The sequence below is a fragment of the Chiloscyllium plagiosum genome, unplaced genomic scaffold, assembly GCF_037043375.1.
Source record: "Chiloscyllium plagiosum isolate Xiang-an unplaced genomic scaffold, Cpla_swu_hap1 HiC_scaffold_48, whole genome shotgun sequence".
Taxonomy (NCBI): Eukaryota; Metazoa; Chordata; class Chondrichthyes; order Orectolobiformes; family Hemiscylliidae; genus Chiloscyllium; species Chiloscyllium plagiosum.
In genome coordinates this window covers 13,699,111-13,723,638 of record NW_028270186.1, presented here as the reverse complement: position 1 = coordinate 13,723,638, position 24,528 = coordinate 13,699,111, and the positions used below count along the sequence as shown (strand labels likewise).

General features: G+C 39.2%; 1 protein-coding gene across 8 annotated transcripts in view; it reads right to left on the bottom strand.

Moving 5' to 3' along the window:
• Positions 1–24,528, bottom strand: part of LOC122543141 (electrogenic sodium bicarbonate cotransporter 4-like) — a 76,711-nt gene that overhangs the window by 15,832 nt on the left and 36,351 nt on the right. For 4 of the 8 annotated variants that reach the window (XM_043681492.2, XM_043681494.2, XM_043681495.2 and 1 more), the window contains 13 exons: positions 22,978–23,135; positions 22,328–22,415; positions 21,682–21,836; positions 21,327–21,452; positions 18,247–18,421; positions 16,152–16,285; positions 12,758–13,029; positions 9,698–9,759; positions 7,967–8,167; positions 6,396–6,509; positions 5,197–5,310; positions 3,998–4,159; positions 1,799–1,977 (listed from right to left, as the gene is read on the bottom strand). In XM_043681492.2, the coding sequence (XP_043537427.2) occupies positions 1,799–1,977; positions 3,998–4,159; positions 5,197–5,310; positions 6,396–6,509; positions 7,967–8,167; positions 9,698–9,759; positions 12,758–13,029; positions 16,152–16,285; positions 18,247–18,421; positions 21,327–21,452; positions 21,682–21,836; positions 22,328–22,415; positions 22,978–23,135 (1,940 nt within the window). The remainder of the gene's footprint in view (positions 1–1,798; positions 1,978–3,997; positions 4,160–5,196; positions 5,311–6,395; positions 6,510–7,966; positions 8,168–9,697; positions 9,760–12,757; positions 13,030–16,151; positions 16,286–18,246; positions 18,422–21,326; positions 21,453–21,681; positions 21,837–22,327; positions 22,416–22,977; positions 23,136–24,528) is intronic. The other 4 variants (XM_043681497.2, XM_043681504.2, XM_043681493.2 and 1 more) reach the window with 3 other exon arrangements.

Below are 24,528 nucleotides of genomic sequence, written 5' to 3'. Positions count from 1 at the left end.
TGTCCCACATATAGAAGTAAAGTCCCTTCAATAAACCCTTGTCAAACCTGCATGATTGCCTTCACTAGTACCAACTTAGATATTGGCTAGTTTCTACCCTATGTACTATCTTCTTATCGTAAGCCCTTCAGCCTGAACAGCTTTCCTGTGACATCCTTGAAAAGAACCACAAGCAACAATAAAACAAGAAAAATAGAAATTGTTGGAAAAGTTCAGCAGGTCTGGCAAAAAGCGGTTGAGGAGAATATTACCATCAGGTAAAATAATTTCCTTGAGGTTAAATGACCAAGTGTTTCACAGATTTTTGCTCAATGAAGACTGCTCATGTGAACTGTTAAAACTGACAAAGTCATGGTTCTGGTACTTCTGTCTTGTATTCATTCCAGGCTTAAACTGTATATTTAACGGAACAGTTAGATTTCAGGCTTTTGCCTACTCCTCCCATTCACAGCTAGATGGTGACTCTCAAAAGTCAGTCCATGTCTTTTACTAAGTCAGATTTTTTTCCTTCACGATTATGCAGTGGCCAGTCTGTCCAAGTTTAAAATTACCCCTTAATTATGAAGCATTATTCCCCAAAGAATATGTTGAGTACTTAGCACAATCACCTACCACCTCAGAATGCTGAAATGAGCAATCTGCTAGACAAATACAAACAACATTAATCTGCATTGTTTACACTTTATTATCTGCTTCAAGAATATACAGAAGCAAGGGCACAGAAAATGATTAAAAACCAAAAGAACTGTGGATGCTGTAAGTCAGAGACAAAAATCGAAACTGGTGGAAAAGCTCAGCAGGTTTAACAGCATCTGTGGAAAGAAATCACAGTTAGTGTTTCGGGTCGTTTCTGAGGAATAATTTTCTGTGACAAAAATAGAAGTTGTTGGAAAAGCTCAGCAAGTCTGCCAGTATCTGTGGAGCGAAATCACAGTTAACGTTTTGGGTCGCTTCTGAGGAAGGGTCACTCGACTTGACACAGAAACTCTGATTTCTGTCCACTGATGCTGCCAGTTCTGCTGAACTTTTCCAGTAATTTCTATCTCTATCGCAGAAAATTATTAACATGGTGAAGTGACAGAAGTTGCAAAAAATGTGGAAGGGGAGAAACCACAGATGTCAGATGTCTGAAACACAAACAGAAAAGCCAGGAATGCAAAGCAGGAGAATCATCACTTTTTAGCAATGATGTGGAGGTGTCGGTGTTGGAATGGGGTTGACAAAGTTAAAAATCACCCAACACCAGGTTATAGTCCAGCAGGTTTATTTGGAAGCACTAGCTTTTGGAGCACTGCTTCTTCATCAGGTAGCTGTGGAAATCCTACCTGATGAAGGAGCAGCGCTCTGAAAGCTAGTGCTTCCAAATAAACCTGTTGGACTATAACCTAGTGTTGTGTGATTTTTAACTTTTTAGCAAGACACCTCAAGAACTGTTCCTGTTGGAAGATGGCAAGAAACATGTAATTTGTGACAGTTTTCAGTACGAATTGTCAGCAGTAGGCATTGAGCTACAAGTTCATTCTTTCTCTTGCTATTTTCATGGAAGAATTCCGATAAATACTTACCGCATATAAAGCATAAACCTAAAAGGAATTTACCAGTGTTTTGTATTTAATACCCTGGGTGAGACTGAATGTTTGTAAAACTTGTGAGTTAGATAGATCAATATTTTGTCGTCATAAAACTTGACTGTAAAAATTCAATAGAAAGTCAACCTCTGTTCTGTCTAAATTTGGCACTAAACGTTTAACTGCACTTGAAAGAAAACAATGAAGTCAGCAGTTCTGTGCTTAAATACCTGACGCCAAGAAACTGTGGTTGTTCTCCTGGTGCGCTGGTTTCCGTTTCCATTTTTAAACCATCAATGTGAGCGATAGATATAACTGTTGCTGCCACATACCATGGAAGACCCATAAAAGAACAAATCGCCAGTAAAAGACCAACCCAAAACAGATCCAAATGGTAACCAGCTCCTTTCTGCAGCAGAGATAGAGAAATAGTTTAATTAAGTCAAATTTGTCTCCAGTTCTCTGCAAGTTTCATTTAAGCTTTAAAATAAATTACTTGTCAAATATTACTTTATGTAAAAAAAGACTTCAGATTTTTCATTTTCATTCCTATCAATTTCATGCTCTCTATCATTTAGAGAATTATATGATTTGAACCTGCTTGACTTCAACTGTTTCACATGAAGCTATTTGATGTGAGAATTATTCTTCTGTACTTGTCATGATGTGAAGACAGAGAGTTATACATAGCCTTTTATTAACTCCATTCCATTCAATGAATTTTGAGGCAATTTAAAACAAAACAGCTTCTCCCACTAGGTGTCATATTACCTCATTATTGCCATATAAAGATGAGATGGTGTTATAGTTCTTTCAGAATGTGTGATTATTCAATTCAGGATTTTTAAAAACTTGTTAAATAAGAGAACTGTTAACATGCATCCGTCCTTCTCCAAAGCGCCTGAGAGCTTCACGCTCCTGGGGGTTAATATCACCAACAATGTGTCCTGGTCATCAAGAAAACACACCCATGTCCCTATTTCGTCAGAAGTCTAAGGAAATTCAGGATCTCCACAATGACTCACACCAATTTTTACAGATGCACCATAGAAAGCATCCTACTCAGATGCATCACGACTTGCTATGGCAACTGCTCTGCAAAGACCATAAGAAATAGTCCATCATGAAAGCCAGTCTTCCTTCCATTGACTCCATCTAAAAGTCCTGCTGCCTCAGGAAAGCAGCCAACATAATCAAAGACTCCTCCCACCCCGGATATATTCTCTCCCATTGGGCAGAAGATACAAAAAGTAGAAAATAAACCAACAAATTCAAGAACAGCTTCCCCCCTGCTGTTATCAGACTTATCAAAGGATCTCTCATATATTAAAGTTGATCTTTCTCTGCACCTTTTCTGTAGCTGTAACAATATATTCTGCATTCTGTTGTCTTACCCAGATGTACTTAGGTAAAGTATGATTTGTCTGGAAAGCACACAAAATAATACTTTTCACTGTATCTCGGTACACATGACAATAATAAATAAATCAAATCAATTAGACCTAGATTTAATTACAGCCCCTCCAAAACACATATACATTGCTGTTGTTGGGTTAAGAAACTAAAAATAAAAGCAAAATACTGCAGATGCTGGCAATCTGAAGTAAAAAAAAAGTAAATGCTGGAAAAACTCAGCAGGTCAGACACTATCAGTGGGCAGAGAAACAAAGTGAACATTTTCAGTCCCAAATATATCTAGACATGAATCATATTGGACTTTAAATGTTATCTCTATTTCTCTGTCCACTGATGCTGCCTGACCTGTTGAGTTTCTCCAGCATTTTCTGTTTTTATTTCAAAAATGAAGCCATCCTTCCCTATGATGTCATGGATAAAAGTAGGAGCTGGAAGTGATGGACTCATGAACAACAGATGCTCAAAGCAAGTAGTCAAGTTCCAGTGGAGGATATTGAGAGCCTGATGGCCCAAGGCTGGAGGCCACTGGTAGGATCTCAGTTGGATGCAGGTAGCTTGTGACTGTTGGCAGTCTAATTGGAATGGGTTAGAAATTACAGAGGCAGCTTTAACTGTAACATTGGGAAGTGGGAGGTGTGAGGGTTGCATAGGGATTGCAGCGAGTGAGCAGGAAGCTGGACAAGGAACAGAAATAGCTGACAGGCATTCTGAACTGAGAGAGCTATGTCAAGACACTTGCACCAGCCAATCAGAGACCTGTATCAGTTATCAAAATTTAAGAGCTGATGAAAGGTGAAATGCTGACAAGTTGACCTACAGAAACAGCATATCCAAGTATTAATTATAAACTTTAAATTGCCATCAAACTCAGCCTTGTTGGAACACTGCAAACCTTCCAGTTTCCTGAAGGAATGTTGAGGAGGTTCCAACACTTCTTGCACTGAAGCAACTATTGCCATGTAACCAAAGCATCTGTGTCTCGCCTGCTTGGCACACAGTAATTGATTACCTACCTTCAATTTGTGCTCCTTCCTGTTCACAATTACCCCTGTGATTTGTTGGTCCATGAAGATCAATATAGTTACTAGGAGAGCAGGTAAGGCACTGGCAAGGTAGATCCACCAGGGGTTTTTACCAAAGGGAAGAACAAACCAGCCTCGATCTGAACGGGTTGGCTACAAGAAAAAATTTAAAAGTGTGGGTATTTGGTTAGTTTGTGTGTTTTTCTAATGTGATCACAAATTGTATAATTTATTCACTTCAGCCTAAAGTTTGAGTGATCGTATAAACAACAGAACTCATGAAAGACTCTTCTTGATGTACTGAGATTATTGAAACACTGAGATATTTTTCAAAATGAGGACTCTGTTGCACATCTTTGTGTTTAAATATATATTCCAAGCCAATTCTTCACGAAACCTTGTTAATGCTTGGTTAATCACATTATTAAGTTTGTTAACTGTCCTCATTTAAAGTTAAGAAAAAAACGATGGCATTGAAACTTGCTGTGTAATAGTCAGGCTAAAGAAAATGTCCAACTGATGTTACTTAATTCTTACTGTGTGATTTATCTCACCTTCCACTTTTATTAAATTCATCAAAGTTCTGTTGAAACTTTGTACCTTCACCACGATACCTCCCATAAAGACAGATGAAGGCACAATGATTTCTGCTCAGATCAAAATAATTCTCCAGATAAAATGTTAAAACATAATACATCCCCTTTTAAGATAGAAAAATTACTTTGTGTGGCAGAATAAGAGGTCAATTAATTTTTAAAATAAATTGATTTTGAATATATGAGGAAAAATGGAATGGAAGCACTTAATAATATCTAGCTTGAACTTTGTCAAGATGCGTTAGGGTTAAGTGCAACATGAAGTTAACTTATCTGCATGAAGCACAATCTCTATAAAAGGGCCGATGTGGCCAGTTTCCAGTTTGTATCCTTAGTATCAACCATTCTAAAAGCCAGTAAAATTGTGTTGAATTATGAGCAACATTCTGCTACACTGCCAAGAAGTAGATCAAGATGAATTCAATTGATGTGGAATCTTTATGTTAACATTGAATGGTCATTAATCTCACTACTGATGGAATACTTTAAGCAGGGACCTGGGTACAAAAGGACAGTTCCATAAACCAGCATACAACTAAAACCATTTCCCATTTATTTAATTTATTCTACTGATGAAAAGCCCTTGAGATTTACCTTTAGCTCAGTTGGCACTTGAAGTTTTGGTGTGTTCAGTCCAAAAAGAACATCAATCCCAACAAAAATCAGAATAGACGTGAAGATAGAAAAGTCACTGATAAGTTTCCGGAGCTAAGATAGATCAACAGAACAGATGGTAGAAACATCCAGACGGAAATGTGACATACAAAAAGAATAAAAGTCAAAGAGTAAAGGAATGAGGAAATATTGAAATAAGTATTTTTAATGTTGATTCGAGGAAAGAAGTTACACTTCATCCCAAATAATGTTACTCAACCAGACCTTCCCCAGGTACACCAAGTTCTGATAACTATGATGTTCCCCAGGTACACCAAGTTCTGATAACTATGATGTTGAGTGTGCAGAGAAAATAGATCCTAATTCAGTTGGCCTCCCCTGGGCAGCTCTGACTGTGCATCCCATTGGTTTAACAAATTATCAGGCTGAGGTGAAGCACTTGATGTCTTGTACAGGGACTTCAGTAAAATCCAGTTTGCCACTTTTGGCAGAACAAGAAAGGATTTTTCCCCCCAGTTTAAATTGTGATCATGGGAAGTATGTTATATTTTGGCACATTTCAAGTGAACAAAAGACCTGCTATAAGTAAAAACAGGAAGTGCTGGAGGAACTCAGCAGCTCTGGCAGCATATGGAAAGAGAGAAAGCGAGTATACGTTTCAAGTCTAATAAGCCTATTTCAGAACTGAAATGGGCTAGAACATGGTGTTTTTTATGCTGTAGTCAGACACCTGCATTTTCAGGTCCCTGTATCCTGCAATGATCTGCTTAGTTAATAATAAGTTAATAATAATAATTTTGAGAAAATCAAGCAAGCTAGAAAATGTAGCATCCAGATTGGCCATCCTACTTGACCAACTACTACCTCTTTGACAAGAGATCCTTAGTCTATTCATTGATTACGAAAAAGTCACTAGTTTTCTAAGGAGGCTTAAGTTGTGCGGGAAGCCAAGTTGTGGAAGAAGAGAAAATTCCTTGACAAAGAATTGAAAGTTTCCTGGTTTGGCTCCCATGACTCTGAAACTAACGTAAGTCGGCAAACCCATTTAGAAAACATATTTACTTCAATGTTATGTTACAACACTTAGGAACACTTCAGGTTCAAAAACAGTAGGAAGCTGCCTTCTAAAGTATGTACATCAACATGAGAGATATTAAATGGCCAAGTTCTACTCAAACCTTGATTTCATTGGGGACATGCAGTTTGGGTGTATCCAGTCCGACAGCAGCATCGATTCCACAGAAAACAAGAATGGAGATTACTGTAGAAAAGTCTGTGATCAGGCTTCGGATCTAATGGAAAATAAAGGGATAAGTGGACATGGGAGAAAGGTCATGCAAGGAAGGAGAAATACATTTTCAGGGTCAAGGTCACAAGCACAGGTAGAGCATTGAGAGGAGACAGTCTTATCTGTAGCCTGAGCATAGACTGCAAGGGGAATTAGTGAGGAGCAAAGCAACTACACAACCAAACTCTACATGGAAATTGTGAAATTTATGGATTTTTGTAGAAGCTTTTAAAATGCGAAAAGCTTTGGTTTCCACACTCCATTGATCTATTTGTCTGGTATGCTTTCCTTTACTAGTCAGAGTATTGAGTACAGGAGTTGGTAAGTCATGTTGCGGCTGTACAGGACATTGGTGAGGCCACTTTTGGAATATTGCGTGCAATTCTGGTCTCCTTCCTATCAGAATGATGTTGTGAAACTTGAAAGGGTTCAGTATAGATCTACAAGGATATTGCCAGGGTTGGAGGATTTGAGCTATAGGGAGAGGTTGAATAGGCTGGGGCTGTTTTCCCTGGAGCATTGGAGGCTGTGGGAAGACCTTATAGAGGTTTATAAAACCATGAGGGGCATGAATAGGGTAAATAGTCAAAGTCTTTTCCCCAGGGAGGGGGAGTCCAGAACTAGAGGGCATAGGTTTAGGTTGAGAGGGGAAAGATATAAAAGAGACCCGAGGGGCAGTTTTTTAATGCAGAGGGTGGTGCGTGTGTGGAATGGGCTGCCAGATGAAGTGGTGGAGGCTAGTACAATTGCAACATTTAAAAGGCATCTTGATGAGTATATGAATAGGAAGCGTTTGGAGGGATATGGGCTGAGTGCTGGCAGGTGGGACTAGATTGGGTTAGGATATCTGGTCGGCAGGGACGAGTTGGACCGAAGGGTCTGTTTCCGTGCTGTCAGCTCTATGACTCTATGACTCTATTCCTGCCTAGTGAAATGTCCATGGGCAATTCTTTGCACCCCATTTCATATACAATTGTTCACATGACTTACTTTCTGCTGCATTCTATTTCCACAACACTCATAGATCAGTTCAGAATCATGTTTGAGATCATAGCTTACTTTAGCAATTGTGATTTATACTCTACTGTTTAATTTATTTTTTGGAGGAAAATATTGCCGCCTTTTTGACTGCTTTGTCAGTATTTAGCTTGAGAATGGCAAGTTTTCTTTTTGTAAATGCCATTGGGAAAAGAGGTAAAGGAAGCTGGACTGTGAATTTCAACATTATTTGTTTGAAGAAATGCACCTTCTCTAAAACCTTGGGAGAATAAAATTGTTATGACCACTATTCGAGCATGGACAACAAACATGTTTGAAGCAAATTCAATAATGTTCAACAAATTGGATTCAGTAGCTGTTGGCAAGATTCTTTGCGACATGTGGAATAATTCTATTGCTCTGCCTGAGCTTGCAGACTATCTGCAAAGTTTCAACCCATAAGTGTTTCAGGAGAGCACTTACCTTGGTTGGAAAGTAGCGACTAAACTTGAATTTCTTGAGGGTCACTGTCAGTGAGTATGTCCCAAAAAAGAGGATAAAAGACATTAAGGCTAGATCTGGAACATACTTGCAGGACTTTCCAACCAGGCTCCCCCCATATGTGAGGCATTCCTTCTTGCTGAGTTGACTCCAGTCCAGTGCTGTTGTATTGACAACATTATACTTAGGAAAGAGAAAAGGAAATGAAGATACTTTAAGAAAGTCTTTACCTAATAATGCATTATCTAGTTGTGCAAAGACTCAAACTCTTGTTGCTTTAAACAGACATGTTATAAGCTGTAATTATTGCGAGCACTACAGTTTCCCTGATGATACAAACACTTGTATATTATGCAAAAGGTGCGCTCTACAGAAAAAGGCTATACCACAATCTTGGTGCTTCTAGCAGATAAAACATGTAAATGTAGACAAGTGGGGAGGCTTCATTGGCGGGTCAGATATCATCACCATGAGCCATGTTCCTATCAACATCATAACTCAACATGATAATCTACAATAAATTCATGGATGACAAGGGTTCATTTGCAACACCAGTTGAGACATAAAAGGTGTCATAACATTTCAATGTTGATTTAGGGCATTTGCACCTGGCAGCATCAAATCGGCTAAGTAATCCACTTAGGCAACTAGAGAACTGAGACAAACGGTTGATGTCTCGCCTTTCCCAAATAAGTGTTATCTCTTACCAGGTGTCATAGTTTTTATAAATTCATTCTCAAGGTGTAGAAGTAATGAACAAGGCCAACATTTATTTCACAATCTTATTTCCATCCTGAAAGGTGATGGTGAGCTGCCTTGAATGAGCTTTTGAACTGCTATTATTTAGGGATTTGGATGCCAAACCAATGCTAATTATTGCCATTGCCATGACAATGATACGGATTAATTATACATCAGAGTTGGCATGGTGGGTGGAAGGGATAGTGTTCACATATGTCTGTTGCTCTGACCTTTCTAGTGCTAGAGTTTAGGAACTGATTTTGAATTGAGAAATTGTGTAGTTAGGGTGCTGGAAATTTTCACCCAGTTGCCAGAAACAGCAAGAACATTAGTGTTCTTAGTTTCAGGGTCATACAGCACAGAAATAACTGGTTCATGCTGAACATAATCCCAAACAAAACTAGTCCCATCTACTTGCTCCTGGCCCTAATCCATCCAAACCTTTCCTATTCATGTACTTATCCAGAAGTCTTTTAAACATTGTAATTGTACTCACATCCACCACTTCCTCAGGGAGTTCATTCCACACATGAAGAACCCTATGTGAATCTCTCTCCTCTCACCTTAAAAATGTGTCGCCTAGTCTTGAAATCCCCCATCCTAAGGAAAAGACAACTACTACTAATTCTGCCTATACCATCATTATTTTATATACTTCTATTAGGCCGTCTCTCAACTAAAACTGCCTCATCATTGCTGAGATGGTCTCTGGTGGGAAGTGCAAGTTTGGAATTTTCAAAAAAAAAATATAATTTATGGGATGTGTGCTTTGCTAATTGGGCCAGCATTTATTGCCCATCCCTAGTTCCCCTCAATAGGTAATGGTGAGCTGCCTTGAACTAATGTCATTCCTGGGGTTCCCATATTTTCTGGTGTTGTGCAAAACCATGACCCAATTTTCCTACCATCTGCTGATGGAGATTGAAGGAAACATTGAACAATACCAGTCAAATTGTGGAGATTGAAACTTACCAAAGAAATGTTAGTGTTATTCAAAGCCAGTGAATCTGAAGCATTGAACAGAGTTGAATTCACTGTAAGGCAACAAAATAGCATGTTTAGTATTGTTATCAAAATCTTGGCTTTGTAGACATTCTTTAGCTGTTGGCACTTCCATCCCTATTCCCTTCTATGCTATTTTAATAAATCATCCCAACCAATAACAAACAACCAGCCTTCAGCAAAACTCTGATTTTGCTGAATCCTCTGAATGTTTTAGTCTTTCATCTAATTGATTTGGAAACAGCGATGAACAGACACATTACTTGGAACTGAAGTTGAACATCCTATAAAGCTTAAGTAAATAAGAATCTCATATTTAAAACAATGCACTGGATTTTCTTTATTTTATATGTTAATAAAAAGGACCATTCTCCATATAAATGAAACATATTCCCCATTGGTTGCAATAAGCAGTTAAACATTTGAACGCCCTGGTGCTTAAGTACACAATGTCTTTTTTTCAAGTGGCAGCATGTGTCAATTTGATTCATATTATTTGCAATCTAAACAAAAGTTTGTCCATTGATCGGCACAAACTGTTCATTCGCTAATGGTTTCTGTGCAGATCATTCTCCTAATGTGTCACTGTTCAATTAATAAATCATGCATTTACAATTGCTATTCATTATACAGACAAATATTTTCCCAGAAGAACGCAAAACAAAGGGCTTGTTTGGACTTGAAGGACAAATTATGTCGACAAATTTCGAATATAGTACCATCCTTTTGAAATTCTGATCTTTTTGGGGCAGCATGGTGGCTCAGTGGTTCGCATTGCAGCCTCACAGCGCCAGAGACGTAGGTTTGATTCCAGCCTCAGGCGACTGTCTGTGTGGAGTTTGCACATTCCCCCCGTGACTGTGTGGGTTTCCTCCAGGTGCTTCAGTTTCCTTCCACAGGCCAAAGATGTGCAGGTCTTGTGGATTGGTCATGCTAAATTGCCCAGAGTGTTAAATGCATTAATCAAAAGGAGGTGGGTTGCTCTGCGGAGGGTCGGTGTGGATGTTTGGGCTGAAGGGCCTATTTCCACACTGTAGGGAATCTATTCTAAATTCAACAGAATTATCAATTGAGGATATTACATTTAAATATCCTGAATGCCTGCAGGAAAGGAAAGCTGTGGCAACTGTTCAATTCTTTTCACATTCAAAATAGTTTCTGGAGTATAAAACTCCATCTGATTTAATTTTTAATGAGACAACTCATCTCTCATTATAAAGTGAGCCATTTGGGTCATCTCACTGTGTGAAAGTCACAATGAAGGAATCCCAATACATAGCCATCAGGATGTCATCTGGAGTCCATGGGTTAGATTATGAAGAGAAATAATTCAGCTTGAATGTATTGGGGATGATCTGATAGACGATTTCAGAATTTTCATAGAAACTGATTGGGTTGACAGAAATAAACTTTATTTCTACTGGTGGGAGAATCTTAGACAAAAGGACATCACCTTAAATTCAAAGCTGGACCATTCCGGGGGGAAATTAAGATGAACAAAAAATATCTTTTTATCTTCTGCAAATGTTTCAACCTATGTTTAAGATGAGCATCTGAAAACTGTTCACACTATTAAAGTGAAGAGTCAGAACATACTCTGCATGCAAACCTTTTTTTCACTTTCTCCACATTGTGGATAGGAAAACCTGAAGATTTTCTCTAAGCATTTTATTTAATAGAAATATGTGTAGCAGGCTTAAAAAAGAAAACAAAACCTCTTCACTCAAAGAGTTGCAGAAGTGTGGAACTATCTTGCACAAAACCTAATGGGTCAAAGCTCAATTGATAAAGTAAAATCTGGAATGGATAGCATTTTGCTATGCAGGGAAATTAAAGGATATACAGACAAAATAGACAAATGAAATTAGGATAAATGTTGGCCATGGTCTCACTGCAATATGGAAAAGGCTTGAGGGGGTTTCATGACCTCCTCCTTTTCCTCAGATAATCGAAACGGCAGTGCTCCTAATATAGAGAAGCCAATGTTTTCCCTCAAGGGAATGTTGACACTTAATTTGTGCCTGGTGCTTTTGTGGTTCAGAACAACCAGACTTCTAATCTGCAAACAATAAATGATGATAAGGGTCAGGATGAGAGAGTTGCAAACAATGTTTGAATGGAGGATTTCTAATGCTCAAGTCTGTGCTTCCAATACTTGTACCAAACAGCACCTACTATGCAATATTATCACACTAAATCTAAATATGATTAGTTTCAATTCCATGTCCAGTCAAAGTCATCAGATTATAGAAGGGGAAGAGGAAAGAAAAAGCTGAAAGGATTTTTAGAGAGTTTTCTTTCGGAAACTTACCCAAGATTAGAAGTGGCCAACCAGAGTTTGCAGCAGATGTAAAAATAATAAATAATCAGTTACAGAAGCCAAATTAACAGTAGTTGACAACAGGCACCCATTCAAAGAATTACACATTTAAAGATGAATATTCCCTATAACCAATATTAGTTGCCTTTACAACACAAAAATCAATTTCAGGCCTAAGCAGCTTGGCTACCGTTATGGTCACATCCACCTTCTAACTTGCCATGATGAATTTCAGAGGATTGTCAAAGGTAATAGTATGCCCGTTATTGTGTGAGAGCCACAAACATCACTTCTGGCTGTGGACACAATGTGGCATTAATTGAACGTGTGCATAAGCTGCAGACGCAGAGACTCCAGCTGTACAGCAGTGCAATTTCTTCCTGAGCAGCTTTCAAGGACCTCTGACATCAAGTGGTACTGGTGGGAATTCTGCAAGTGTGAAAACACTTTAGGCTCAGGAACCTACTGTGATTTGGGCAGGTGGATGTTTAAAAAAGTAATTATACACTTGCTGGTTCAGTCAAGAGAGCCAATAGACGTCTCCAGCCTTAATGGATGTAGACTAGTTTGAAATATTGCCGACAGAAACAGGGGAAACATAGAAAAGTATGAAATTGAGAAGAAGGATGTAAACTAGTTTTGATATGAAGCGAATGCTACTCATTTGTTTTCTTTCTCATCCCTCTCAACTGAGTTGATGCCTGACTCACCTGAATCTGGAGCCACACACTCACACTTGTACATGGTCACATAGTCTGGATTGTAGCCAGAATTGATGGGGTAGTATTTGAAGGCCCCTATCATTTTTTTGATGGCGTCATAGATAAAGATGAGGCTGATAAGCATGGAGAAGCCTTCCTCTGTAAAACGTGTGATGTACTTAATGATGAAACTGGCATCCATGGCAACTAGAAGAAGGCATTGAATGGCAGAATGGAGACCAATCCAGAGCCGGAATTCAAGGTAGTCCAAATCATTACTTCTGTAAGAGATATGTGTCCTTTAATTTTGTTTAGGGATTAAAAATAAATTATTTGTAGTGACATTGGTGGAAACCAAAAATCCATTTCCATTATTAAACCGGGACCAGAGCACATGTCATTGAAGCAACCTTATTGGATTGAGGCACAGTTGATTCCCACTGTCAGTTAGGGAGGGGAATTGACCTGTCACTTGCCTGCATGTTAGCTTGCAGACCCTTACAGTTTTCTCAAATTGCCATACATGAGAGTTCAGGGCAACCAAAATCAACTAGTCTGCATTGCTCCATTTTCTATGAAATGTTTACAGACGGACAAAATGAATTTGAATGAAGGCAGAATCCAAAATATCCCTGATAAACACAAAGTCATAGACATGTACCTCCTTTAGCAGTGATCCGTTTGCAGGGGTGAACCTGGACTGAATGAGTTTGCCAATCAGCCGAAATACAGGGCACCGTGGACAGGTTGTATGGGTAGAGTAATCCATTGGATGTCTATTTAATCGATCAGACCAAAGATTCATTAATGAACAATGCAGACTCTGAGCCAGGAATTGTCAGTTGGAACAGTGAATTTCATAGGTAAAAACAATGACTGCAGATGCTGGAAACCAGATTCTGGATTAGTGGTGCTGGAAAAACACAGGCCTGTATTCCTGATGAAGGGCTTTTGTCCGAAACGTCGATTTTACTGCTCCTTGGATGCTGCCTGAGCTGCTGTGCTTTTCCAGCACCGCTAATCCAGACAGTCAAATCAGATGCCAAAAGCAAAATTAAGAGAGGGCGAGAAAAGAGAAAGCAGGAGACAAAAGAAACAGAAAGGAGTGAAAAATGGTCCTTGAATTATTTTTGTCTCCCAAAACACATGTAAAAGCAATAATAGAAGTAAATTTGCAGTCCAAGAAGTAATCTGGTTTTAGTTAAAATCGAGCACACCATTAAAGACACTCGGCCTGGAAGGGACAAGGCTTACATTTCTTTAAAGTCAGTTTAGTCAGTATCTACAAGGACCTCACTCCATTTGATATGCTTGAATTGTGAAACAGACAGTCAGATGTAGATCCAGTTGCAACTTCTGGATTTCTAAACTACAACAATGCATAAATAGTCGCTCAAGTTGCTGTCTGATTTCCACATAAATTACAGTAAGTGCTATGAGCTCGGATTACGATCCAAATTTTCAGAGAGTGATAATCTCATTCAGATTGCAAATCTGGCTATTCTTTTACAAAAGAAGGGAGCTCTGCATTGATAGAATCTCTGTAGTATGGAAGCAGGCCATTTGGCCCACTGAGTCCACATCAACCTCCACAGAGCATCCCACCCAAACCCACCTCACTTCTCTATCTCTATAATCTTGCATTTCCACATTCCTGGATACAATAGGCAATTTAGCATGGCCAATCCACCTACCCAGGAAAGAGGGAGTAAACCGGAGCACTGGGAGGAAACCCATGCAGACATGGGGAGAACATGAAAGTCGCCCATGGGTGGAATCGGACCTGGGTATCTGGCACTGTAAGGCTGCAGTGCAAGCCACTGAACTATCGTGCCACCCACATGTGAGAGGAGATTCTGGCTCAGGAAATACGTAGCTCTATTCTGACAGTTTTTTTACAAAGCAGAATTGTCGGAGGAAGGTAAAACACATCTCCCTTTTCACAGGAGTTATTTGTCATATTCTGACATTTAAAGCCCCAACAGTCACTTTGACACTGCTGTCAATTGCTAAGCACAAATTTAAGTGTGATGTTAGGGTCCCAGCAAGGTAGGATGGCAGCTGGGTAGGGATAGGGTGCCAAGTATTTGGGTGTCAGCTAAATAGAGAATCAGATGGGGAGGGGATCATGGTGCTTGGAGCAGGATGTCAGATGAGTAAATGATTGAGTACCAGGTTTGTAGGGTGCCAGCTGGGTAGGAGGTAGGGTGCTTTAGTTGGGTCCAGTAATGGTAGGTCCAATGCAGAGCGGTGGGTCCAGCAGGGTCAAGAAGGGCACATCATGTTCGATCCAGTCTGGGGGTGGGAGAAGTGGGTAGGGTGGCAGGGCAAGAGGCGTTGGTACCTTGGGAGGCCCTGTTGGGTGGGATTGGGTGAATGAGGTAAGTATGAGGGTAGCACATTGTCACAGCAGTTAATCTGATGCCTCACTCCACCAGGGACCCAGGTTCGATTCCAGTCTCGGGTGATAGTCTTTGTGCAGTTTGAATATTCTCCCCGTATCTGCATGGATTTCTTCCCACAGTCTAAAGATGTGCAGATTAGGTGGATTGGCTCTGCTTAAAAAAAAAGACCCATAACATCCAGTGATGTGCAAATGGCGGAGAGGGTCTTGGGTCTTGGTAGGTCAGAGTGAACGCAGTGGGTTGAAATGACACTTTCTGCACAGTAGGGATTGAAGTACGGGGTCAGTTGAAAACTTACTCAGGTTTTAGACAAGTCTAACTTTTCCTGAGTAAATATTTTACTTAATTTCCTCAGAAACCTCCAAATCTCCAATTTAAATAAAAACTTTCAGATGGTTCCTCGCTTAGAGGAAATGTATAATGAAAATTCTAAATCCTGGGCAATTCCTTTAGAATCTGCTAAGGTGAAGATTCTGCAGGGTCCCCATGCACTACTCCCATTTCTGCTGGAATAACCAATGTCTGTCTCGTAGCAAAGCAGGGCTATTATTATTGCAGCAAAACAATGTTGAACTGTTCCTCTGCAGCAAAAACAATATTCGTAGAGTTGCGAAGCAACATTGTAAATAGATAAATGCACATTTTTTCCCTCAAGGTTGTTTAAAGGAACAGTTTAAAATTATAAGCATTACATTAAAATAACCTTTCAAGAACAATTTAAAATATAACTATTGCATTGAAATAACATTCTATACGGAAGGACTCCTCAATAAATCCCAGCCCATCAGTCTGATTACAAACTCCAAATATGAAACATATTCCTATGGCATAGTTAAAAAAAAGTCCTTCAGAATTGTGGTCCTATTAAGACAATCTTATATTCTATGATACAAGATACTGATTCAACATCCTTCCAACTTCCTTTGGCAAATAGGTAATTAGAAGGACATTCTTTCACTTCATGTGAGAAACAAAATTTAAGAAACCAAAACACTCACTTGCTGAAGTCAAACAGAAGCTTTTCAAAGATGAGGATTGGACCTGTACTACTAAGGATAGTGAGAGGCTGTCCACTGAATAAGCAGAATACAGCACCTGTGAACGCAGTGCCTAGAAAACTTTCAATTACACCCTGTTTGCAGAAACAAAACAGCCTGTTAGATTTCAGTAAAAGGCACAAAGCTACATGGAATTTCATACAACGCAGGATTATTAGTTTGTTGCCAAAATTGAAACTAATCTGACTCAACACACTTTCTGTATCAATGTTCCATCACATACTGTGACATTTGGTTACATTTATGTTTCTGCTGGTCATACTGTACAAAGTAAAAGGGAATGATACATTCATGCACAAGGTCATGAGATAGAATGGTCCATATTAGTCATTCTTCCAGAAGAAACATCTAGCCATCCATAATAGGGCGCATCTATTTTCTCAACGATTCTGGTTTCCTGACACGATTTGCCATATCCAGAATTCTATTTCACCTGATGATAACTCTCTGTCAACGATCTATTTTCTGATATTGCCTGAAATTTGTTCTGTACTAGTTTGAGCTTTGTCCAAATGACATGATTTAACATGAAGTAATATTTAATTTATCCTTGTGAACATTATTTTGCATTTATTTGCCACTGAAAGTTACTTGCAGTTTGTTACTTTGGAAGGAACAAGCCCTCAGTCTGTTGATACTCAGAATAAGTCCAGCCAGTTGTCTTGAAGCAAAATACTGTGCAATATAAGCATCATTTCCTCTGACTTAGTGGTATTTTAGCTAACTATCTCTGCATTCTTTTTGCTTTTTGGATTGTCTATTTGGATTGAATTATGCTAGGCACTATGACTGCTAAAACAATCATCTCATGACACAGAAGAGGCCATTTGGCCTATCATGCCTGTGCTGGCCCTTTGAAAAGAAATATCCAATTAGGATCAATGTCCCTGTAATTTTCCCGCAGCTTTGCAAATATTTCTTTTTCAACTATATTTCCAATTCCCTTTTGACAGTTACTAATGGCATCTGCTTCCACCGCCTTTCCAGAGGCTGCATTCCATGTCACAACAAATTACTGCACTCATTCATGAGATGTGAGCATTGCTGGCAAGCTCAGCACTTGAGAAGGTTCCAATCAATGACAATTTCCCTAAGGGACCTCCCTTAGATTACAATTGACAAAGATTTGCTTGAAATTGACTTGTTAAAATGTTTTCAGTCCTCATCTCAAGACTGAATACATTTAAGGTATTAGAGGGAGAATTAATGTATTAATATATCAGAGGGAGTATTAATGTAGAATAATATAATATATGCTAGCTGAAGGACCCAGTTAAAAGCTGTCAGCATTACTGCAAGCTACTCATAACACCTATTTGTACATGGGTGATTTGGATGGCGTAAGGACCATTCCTTACAAACTTTTAAATCAGTTAGTAAAAGTGGAAACTCAATTAAAGCTTTCCTTACTCTGAATTTCATTTTCATGCAGGTAGTGTGTGAGAAAACAGAAGGCACAATGAATGTAACAACAGCTGGTTACCTTGGCAGCTGGTGACAGATACTTTGTTTGCCAAGAGCATATTAAAAATAATTGATCTTGGCCACATGCGTTTCTGTAATATTTGTGAGATAAGGCAAATTCCACAGTGTCAAACATAAGCTGATAATAATTCACAACAATCATAATTCCGATCCATGTCCCTTCCACCTTGCAATGGTGTATCGAGCAGACCCGTCTGCCATCTTGGATGCATCCTCCTGCACATAAGCTGCTGAGAAATGAACCCTCATTTCGAGCTTATATCCTCAGTGAGTGGAAGCATATGCTGATTGCAGAAAACAAAATGTTGCCTCTTTCAGGAGACAATGGTCTTCCATGAATGATAACTATAGTTATACTTTTATAGGAGTTCTCAAAATTCAGATGCATTTCAAGAAATAGCATATTTCATACAAAATCAGCCTCTGTCTTGTTCTTCAACTTTGAAGGTATCTTGGGCCGTGGTATTGATCACCTCACGATATCTATTAATGTGCGTTTGGATATGTTAGGATCCAGTGATTGGAAGTGTCAATTTGGTGTAGTTCTCACCTGATAATTATCTGTTGCATCCCCCAACAATCCTCCAAAGGTGATGGCATTGGTAATGCAGCCCAAGTAGATGAAGAGGATCGTGGAAATAGACTGAATGTGGAATGCTTCATAGAAATCACTGGGCAACCATGGAAGTTTCCTTTTGATATCCAGTATCAGCCCTCCACAAAACCTGCAAGCAGCAAGGTAAACTTCAACTCAGGGGTCAACATAGGCAATGGCAGTTCATTAAGTGAACACCAAGGTGTGTTGGTCAGGATACAAAAATATCTGATAATCAAAATTTATACTTTTAACTACTGTTTTTCTGTATTATCTTTGTGGGCCCTTCTATCTCTCTCTCTCTCTCTCTCTCTCTCTCAGGCTTTAACTGTCATGCCTCTGTTTAAAAAAGGGTGTAGGCAAAAGGCAGGTAGGTTAGTTAGCTTTACATCTATAGTCAGTAAAATGGTGGAGGTTATCATTAAAGAAGAAATAGTGAGGCATCTGGATGGAAAGGATTCCATCAGGCATATGCAGCATGGATTTAGGAAGGGAAGATCGTGTTTGACAAACTTCCTGGATTTCTTTGAGGATGTAACAAGCACAGTGGATGGAGGGGAACAGGTGGATGTTGTATACTTGGATTTCCAGAAGGCGTTCGATAAGGTGCCGCATAAAAGACTCATTCTGGAGAGAGGAATGCATGGAGTTGCAGGGAATATATAGAATGGATAGAGGACTGGTTAACCAATAAAAGCAGAGAGTTGAGATAAAGGGGTGTTTCTCTGGTTGGAGATCAGTGGTGAGTGAGGAGACACAGGGGTCAGTGTTGGGCCAGCAATTGATCATGATATATGTATTAATGAGTTGGAAGAGGACATTGAGTGTAACATATTCGAGTTTGCTGACGACACTAAATTGAGTGGAAAGGCAAACTGTGCAGAGGATGTATGCTGTACATCTTTATGACTCTATGACTATGTGGAAGGTCTGCAGAGAGATTTAGATAGGTTAAGTGAGTGGGCAGTGGTCTGGCAGATGGAATACAATGTTGGTAAATGTGAGGTTATTCACTTTGGAAGTAAAAATAGTAGGTCAGAGTATTATTTAAATGGCAAAAGATTGCAGCATGTATTGTGCAGAAGTGCTTGTACATGAATCGCTAAAAGTTGATTTGCAGGTGTAACAGATAATCAGGAAGGCAAACGGAATATTGGCTTTCATTGCTAGTGGGATTGAATTTAAGAGCAGGGAGGTTCTGTTGCAATTGTACAAGGTATTGATGAGACCACACCTGGAGCATTGTGTGCAATTCTGGTCACCTTACTTGAGGAAGGAGGCAGTGCAGAGGAGGTTCACCAGGTTGATTGCGGAGATAACAGGGTTACCCTATTAGGAGAGATTAAACTGTCTGGGACTGTCCTCATTAGAATTTAGAAGAATGAGAGGGGCTCTTGTAGAAATATACAAAATTATGAAAGGAATAGATAAGATAGAGGAGGCCAAGTTTTTTCTGCTGGTGAGTGAGACTAGGACGATAGGACATGGACTCAAGATTAGGGGGAGTAAATTTGTGACAGAGATGAGGAGGAACTGCTTTTCCTAGAGAGTAGTGAATCTATGGAATGCTCTGCCCAAGGAAGCAGTAGAGGTAGCTTCATTAAATATATCCAAGACACAGTTAGATGCGTTTTTGCATTTTAGAGGAATTAAGCGTTATGGGGATATTGCAGTTAGGAGGAGCTGAGACAAGGGATAGATTAGCCATGATTTTAATGAAGGGTGGAGCAGGCTCGATGAGGCCAAATGGCCTATTCCTGCTTCTATTACTATGATACTATGATGGTTACCAACTTCTACAAGTATCATCAGAACAGGGGGAGCTTTGAGTTAGAAATAGTGAGAAGTTGCAGAGCTTTGAGATGCTGAAGGATCTGAATGTCCTTATGCATGAATTGCATAAGGTGAATGTGCAGGTTGAGCGAGTAATTAGGAAAGCTGAGAGAATGCCATCATTTATTGCAAGAGGAATTGAATAGAGATGTACGGAGGCTATGTTTCAATTCTCCAAGATGCTGTTGAGTTCACATCTGGAGTACTTTGCCTATTTTGGGTCCTCTATTATAAGGAAACAGTTCAGAGAAGGTTTATCAGACCAATACCTGTAAGGTTGTCTTTGGAGCAAAGATTGGTCAGTTTAGGCTTGTACTGGCTGGAGTTTAGGTGAGTAAGAAGCAAATGACCAAACCCTATAAGATCCTAAATGTTCTTGAGCAGGTAAATGTGGAGAAGATGTTTAGTCTTGTTGGAGAATCTAAAAATGGGGATCATATTTAAAAATAAGGCACTGCCCATTTCAGTCAGGGTTGAAAATAATACTTTTCTGATAGAAGGTTGTGAATCTTCAGAATTCATCATCAAAAGCTGATGGGAACAGAGATAAAAACAGAAAGTACCGGAGGAACCCACCAGCTCAGGCAGCACCTGTGGAGAGTGAAACAGAGTTAACATTTTGGGTTTTTTAAAGCAGAAGTGGATAGGTTGGCAAGGGGTGAAAGGTTATCATGGGAGGTAGGTTTGTGGAATAGTCAACTCAGCCATGATCTCATCAAATGGCAGAGCAGTCTTAAGGGGCCATGTGACCTACTCTACTCTCCTCCTAATTTGTATATTCTTCTGTTTGTAAAGATAAATAGATAGAAATATTTTGATACAGAATGTTGTCTTTATTCAAAATTTGGACTTTTGAAGTCTGAGCTTTCTTTTTTAATTTATAAGTTGTCTGTCAGAACTGGTAGTCAAACAGAGCTTAAGATTGGGTTGGGGCAGTGATGGGAGTGGCATTAGGTTGGCAGTGTTGGGACATTCATATTCCTGACACAATTCAGCTTCCACTCATTTGATACCATAAGCTGCTGTCATGTTTTCCTATAATTTCTCTCATGAGAGAATTTTTAAAAGGACTCAATCATAATCACAGTAATTACTCATGAATGGACCGATACTTCAAAGCCTCCAAAAAGGCTTCTCTTGTTTTCAGCGGCCTAACCTACTCTAACCTCCATTAACCCAACGTGCTGCCTCCAGTTCCCTACCTTCCTGTCCACATCAACTCTTCTCCAAGTTCATGTGGTACTGGCATTTCTTCATCATCACTTCCTCCTCCACCACCTGCTGAACCATTCATCTGCCCAGCCTCATTCAGAGAGTAAACGGATTTCCTGTTGTTGAGATGTGGGAAAGAGAGGGAAAAACACGTGAGTCTTCTACTGATTTTGATCTCTGTTTTAAGATGATCAAATCAGAAGTAGATGGACAGGTTCCTTCTTGTCAAAGATGACTAGAGAATGTATGAAAATGGATAATCTTTGATCTGAAGAAAACTCATCGATTTGATCAGAGACTATTTGGAGATGGAAAGCAAAGATACCTCAATTTTCAAAATCATACCTTTTCTCAGCTGGTGTGACTTTCTTGGGTGGCTCAATCCTAATCTTGGGATCCCATTCACCAGGAGGCAGGACAATGACTTCATCAAGGAATTCATCAATACCAGCAATCAAGTCATCTCTGTCTCTTGCTTTATAAGCCACATCACTGAACAGCTGGATCCCAGAACAACAAAGGGCCAATATAAATTCGGGACACAACAATCCATGGAGACAGTTAAATAGCAGCTTTAATCATATGTATCAATACAGGAAGGAGTATCCAGGCATGTTATCACAAAGGAGAATCAAGTGCCAAGTTTCTTTTGGTGCAACCATAGTCTTTACTTTTTCTTGGAGAAACTTTGCTCTGACTAAAGTTACATCAGAGAATCCCTTTCATGGTGGAAGTGGAGAAATTTCTCTAACTATTACCAAGAAACAAGAAGTTGAATGCCAGCAGGAAAAAAAAGCACAAGGATGCACAATTCAAAAGGGACTTTAACAGTTGAATAAATCTTTTCACGGGGCTCTTTACATTTTCTCAGCTCAGTAGTGAGAATCGTGGCTCTGCTAACGTAAATAATTATCAACCATCTTCCCTTACAACTTCAATGTATGATAGCGTGAACTCTACTTTTTGTAATAGTTTTAATTTAATAACTCACATCATCGACCATCAGTGTTGCCATGGCTCTTCCTATCTCGCTATAAGATTTACCTTTCCCTTGAGGACCCAAAAGAATAAAAATAAACCTGTTCAGGAAAAATATCAAAGTATTAAAATTGTGAATGTTAAAGTACCAGTTCTTCTTTCTTCATTCCACACTAAATGCAATCTTTTTAACACACTGAAGGAAAATTGAAGTATATTCCTAATTTCAGTTGCATGCCAGCTGTAATGAATATGTATCATGCCTGGCAGCACTTAATGCATCTCCGCAGAGAGCTAATGGTTTTTACCCATGCGGTTGACCTGTAGAGTGGACCCAGATAGATTTAAAACAGCAGCATTGCAGTGTTCAATAGTGCCATCTGTCAGCTAGCCAACAGATGATTATTCTCTCAGTGGAACACGTGTGATTACCCACATCAGGTGAAGTACAGTCAGTCTATAATACTACTTTTAATTAATTAATTAATTTTGAGAAATTAACTTACAACCCTTCATAATTTCAGCAGATACAACAGTTCATCTGAAAGCTTCAAAACAGAAAGTTAATGTTATTTTTGAAGTGCTCCTGGATAATAGCACACCCTTTCAATTGTATTGTTTTTATACAGGGCCCAACCACATGCTCTATAGGTGCACCAGTACCTTGTTGGAACTGCTACTTCTGTCAGCCCACCCAACATTGTTGATTGCAAGAGACGGACAAAGGCTACAAATGGCTTATCCAGAAAGTCGACTTCACCCACAAGTATATTTGAGGCTTCAGAGTCACGAGGTATTTTCTTTTTGAATTTGTTCTTGAGCTGAAATGAATCACAGGCATATGAGTTGGAACCTGAGGATAGTGGACTTCTATTGAGCTGAGGGAGAGAAAGGAGAAAACAAGTACTGTGGTTCTTGATCATCAACAATAAACTCAGTATTTTCATACCTTTGGTTTCACTGACTGACCAGTTACTTCCACAATTTGCCTGTCCCCAGGAAGACCGATTATCAAACATATAGTGCAGAGCTTCACTGTATTTTCAGAATATGGCAGACAGTCGAAGTGCTCAAGTTGTTGCAAAGAATAATCCCTTAGGAACACTTGCTTGAGGAGATTTTCACAAAATAATGGCGAGTTCGACAAAGAAAGATGTGTGTGCTCACATCCACCCAAACTCAACACTTGAGGTGAGTTTCCAAGATCTTGTGTGCAGTGACACAAACACAAAAATGCTGGAGAAACTCAACTCTACCTGTGGAGATAGAAACTAATTCAGTATTTCAAATCTGTTCTGACTTTGTCAGAAGTTCAGAAAATTTCTGTGTTTATTTCAGATTTCCAGCATCGTGCTTTTAATTGTGTGTTTTCATTACATTGCCTCACCTATAATAGTAGTCACCATAGTCGCAGATGACTGCTCTGACTTGAGAGATGAATGAGGAATGACGAGTTTAACCTGAGGGTCACCATGCCTCAGGTGAGGGGTAAGTTTGAGAAGACAGGACTTCTGCTAGTGTGGGAATTGAAATTATGTTTTTGACATCACTCTGCATCATGAACCAGCCATCCAATCAATTGAGCTAACTGATAACCACCATCCCCACAACTCCGAACTTCATCATGCTCAGACAAGTGAACCAACAATTAGCAAACAACAGTAACTTTTCCAGCACATGGTTAAAGCTACCGACATGACTAAAACAAAACTAAAATTCTGAGAAAGATACTTAAAAATGAAGAGCCAGAGTTTGTTTAAGAACTAAGCTTCCTCCTTAAAAAATAATTTGCAGTGAATGTCCATCTCTGAATCTATAATTCTAAAACACAGTATCTGAGGTTCAAATTTACTTTGCAAATTAAATTAAGAAATCTTTGCATTAGCTCCCCACAGATGTTGGCCAATGCTGGACTCTATATTGTTCATTAAGCCAGCCAACATAGTGAGGTCGATAAGCCGGGTGTGAGGTCAAGAATGTAAGTGCAGAATTAAGCTTCACCCTCATGATTTCAATCAGTGGCAACCTGCTACTTCATAATCTGATTAACAATTCAAAAATGTGACATATTTAATAAAACTTGAAGGTATTTTTGACTACACTTCTATAAGTTTTTTTTCTAAGATACTAACTTTGGAAATCACAGTAAGAAATGTTTATTGTCAATATGAATGCCAGGTAGATTCAACATGGGTTTATTTAGTAACTTAGTAT